Source organism: Oryzias melastigma, unplaced genomic scaffold (genome assembly GCF_002922805.2).
Source record: "Oryzias melastigma strain HK-1 unplaced genomic scaffold, ASM292280v2 sc05767, whole genome shotgun sequence".
NCBI lineage: Eukaryota > Metazoa > Chordata > Actinopteri > Beloniformes > Adrianichthyidae > Oryzias > Oryzias melastigma.
In genome coordinates this window covers 1-1,437 of record NW_023422332.1, presented here as the reverse complement: position 1 = coordinate 1,437, position 1,437 = coordinate 1, and the positions used below count along the sequence as shown (strand labels likewise).

At 36.3% G+C, this 1,437-nt stretch overlaps 1 protein-coding gene across 1 annotated transcript; it reads left to right on the top strand.

The window, feature by feature from the left end:
- Window positions 1–426: 426 nt before the first annotated feature.
- On the top strand, window positions 427–1,231 carry LOC112142155 (the record flags this gene model as incomplete). Its single annotated transcript, XM_024265408.1, has 2 exons — window positions 427–435; window positions 524–1,231. Coding segments are annotated over 2 exons (717 nt in total), but the record flags the coding sequence as incomplete, so codon positions are not given.
- Window positions 1,232–1,437: the final 206 nt, after the last annotated feature.

Sequence of the window (1,437 nt, the reverse complement as noted above, 5' to 3'; positions counted from 1 at the left end):
TGTTGTCAAACTAGGAAGTAGAACTCAAGAAACTTAAAACCAAACAAAAAACCTGCATAAGAGTAAAAAAAGCTACACGAAATATAAAGGCTTCATATATTAGCCTTCAACTGAATTCTGAACTCTTCAACGTTTCTATATCTGATCATGTTTAGTTATTAAAATGACATAAGAATGTGAGCAGAAGTCAGCCTTTCAAAGTGTGCCAGTGGACACTCCCATCACATTTGTACAGACACAAAGGTGGTTGTGGCTTTGATCATGTGATCATGTTTCCTAATACTGATGTCACTTTAGAGAACCAATCAAATGCAGTCTTGTCTCTATAAATGCGACAAATCGTCAGATGTATTTCCATTCCACCCGAGAATCCAGACATGATGACTTCTAACCTTTTTGTTCTATTTTTGACATGTTTTTTTGCAGGAGCAAATGGTAAATTACAGTTTTAACATTTACATGCATTTCAAAGTATCTTTTTATGACTTTCATTAACAAAATTGTGTTTTACGTTTCACTTCAGGTCAGAAGATCCATCCAAAATTATCTTCCTCTGTACAGCAGAAAGAGGATTTTCTATATGTCTACGTTGGTGGAAATGTTACTTTAAAATGTTCTTATGAAGATCAGACATTAAAACAGATCTTCTGGTACAAGCAAAGTTTTGGACGAAAGCCTCAAATTATTTCAAGTTCATTCTTATATAGCACAGTAGAATTTTTTTTTGATGAATTCAAGAACAATTCACGCTTTAAACTGGACATAGAAAACAAAAATAATCTCTTGAAGTTCACCTATTTGAAAATTTCAGACTCGGCTACTTACCATTGCATAAGTTCTGATTCGTACTCAATTACATTTTTGGAGAGCTATAGTCTCATTGTGAAGGATCCTTCTTCTTACATCCAGACTTCAGTGGATCAGTCATCCTCTGAGAACATCCATGCAGGAGACTCTGTGACTCTGAACTGTACAGTACACACTGGGAGCTGTGATGGAGAACACAGAGTTTACTGGTTCAAAGACTCTGAAGACTCTCATCCAGGACTCATTTACACTCATGGAGGCAGGAAGGATCAGTGTGAGAGAAATAAGAACACACAAACACACAGCTGTGTCTACAATCTGCCCATGAAGAACCTGACTGAGTCTCATGCTGGGATCTACTACTGTGCTGTTGCCTCATGTGGACACATACTGTTTGGAAACAGAATAAAGCTGGATTTTGCAGGTAAGTTTATCTTTGAAGACTCAAGCTTGTAGTTAGTTACAACAATAGTTGCGTTGACATGTGCAAAAATGTTCTTGATTGGATCAAATATCAGTTTAGAATATAACTGTGCACATGTACCCAAAAAACTTTGTCCAATTGTAACAAATGTGTCCATGTGTCACACAGTTGATTAGAAGAAATTATGTTGTCATGCACAGAACTGT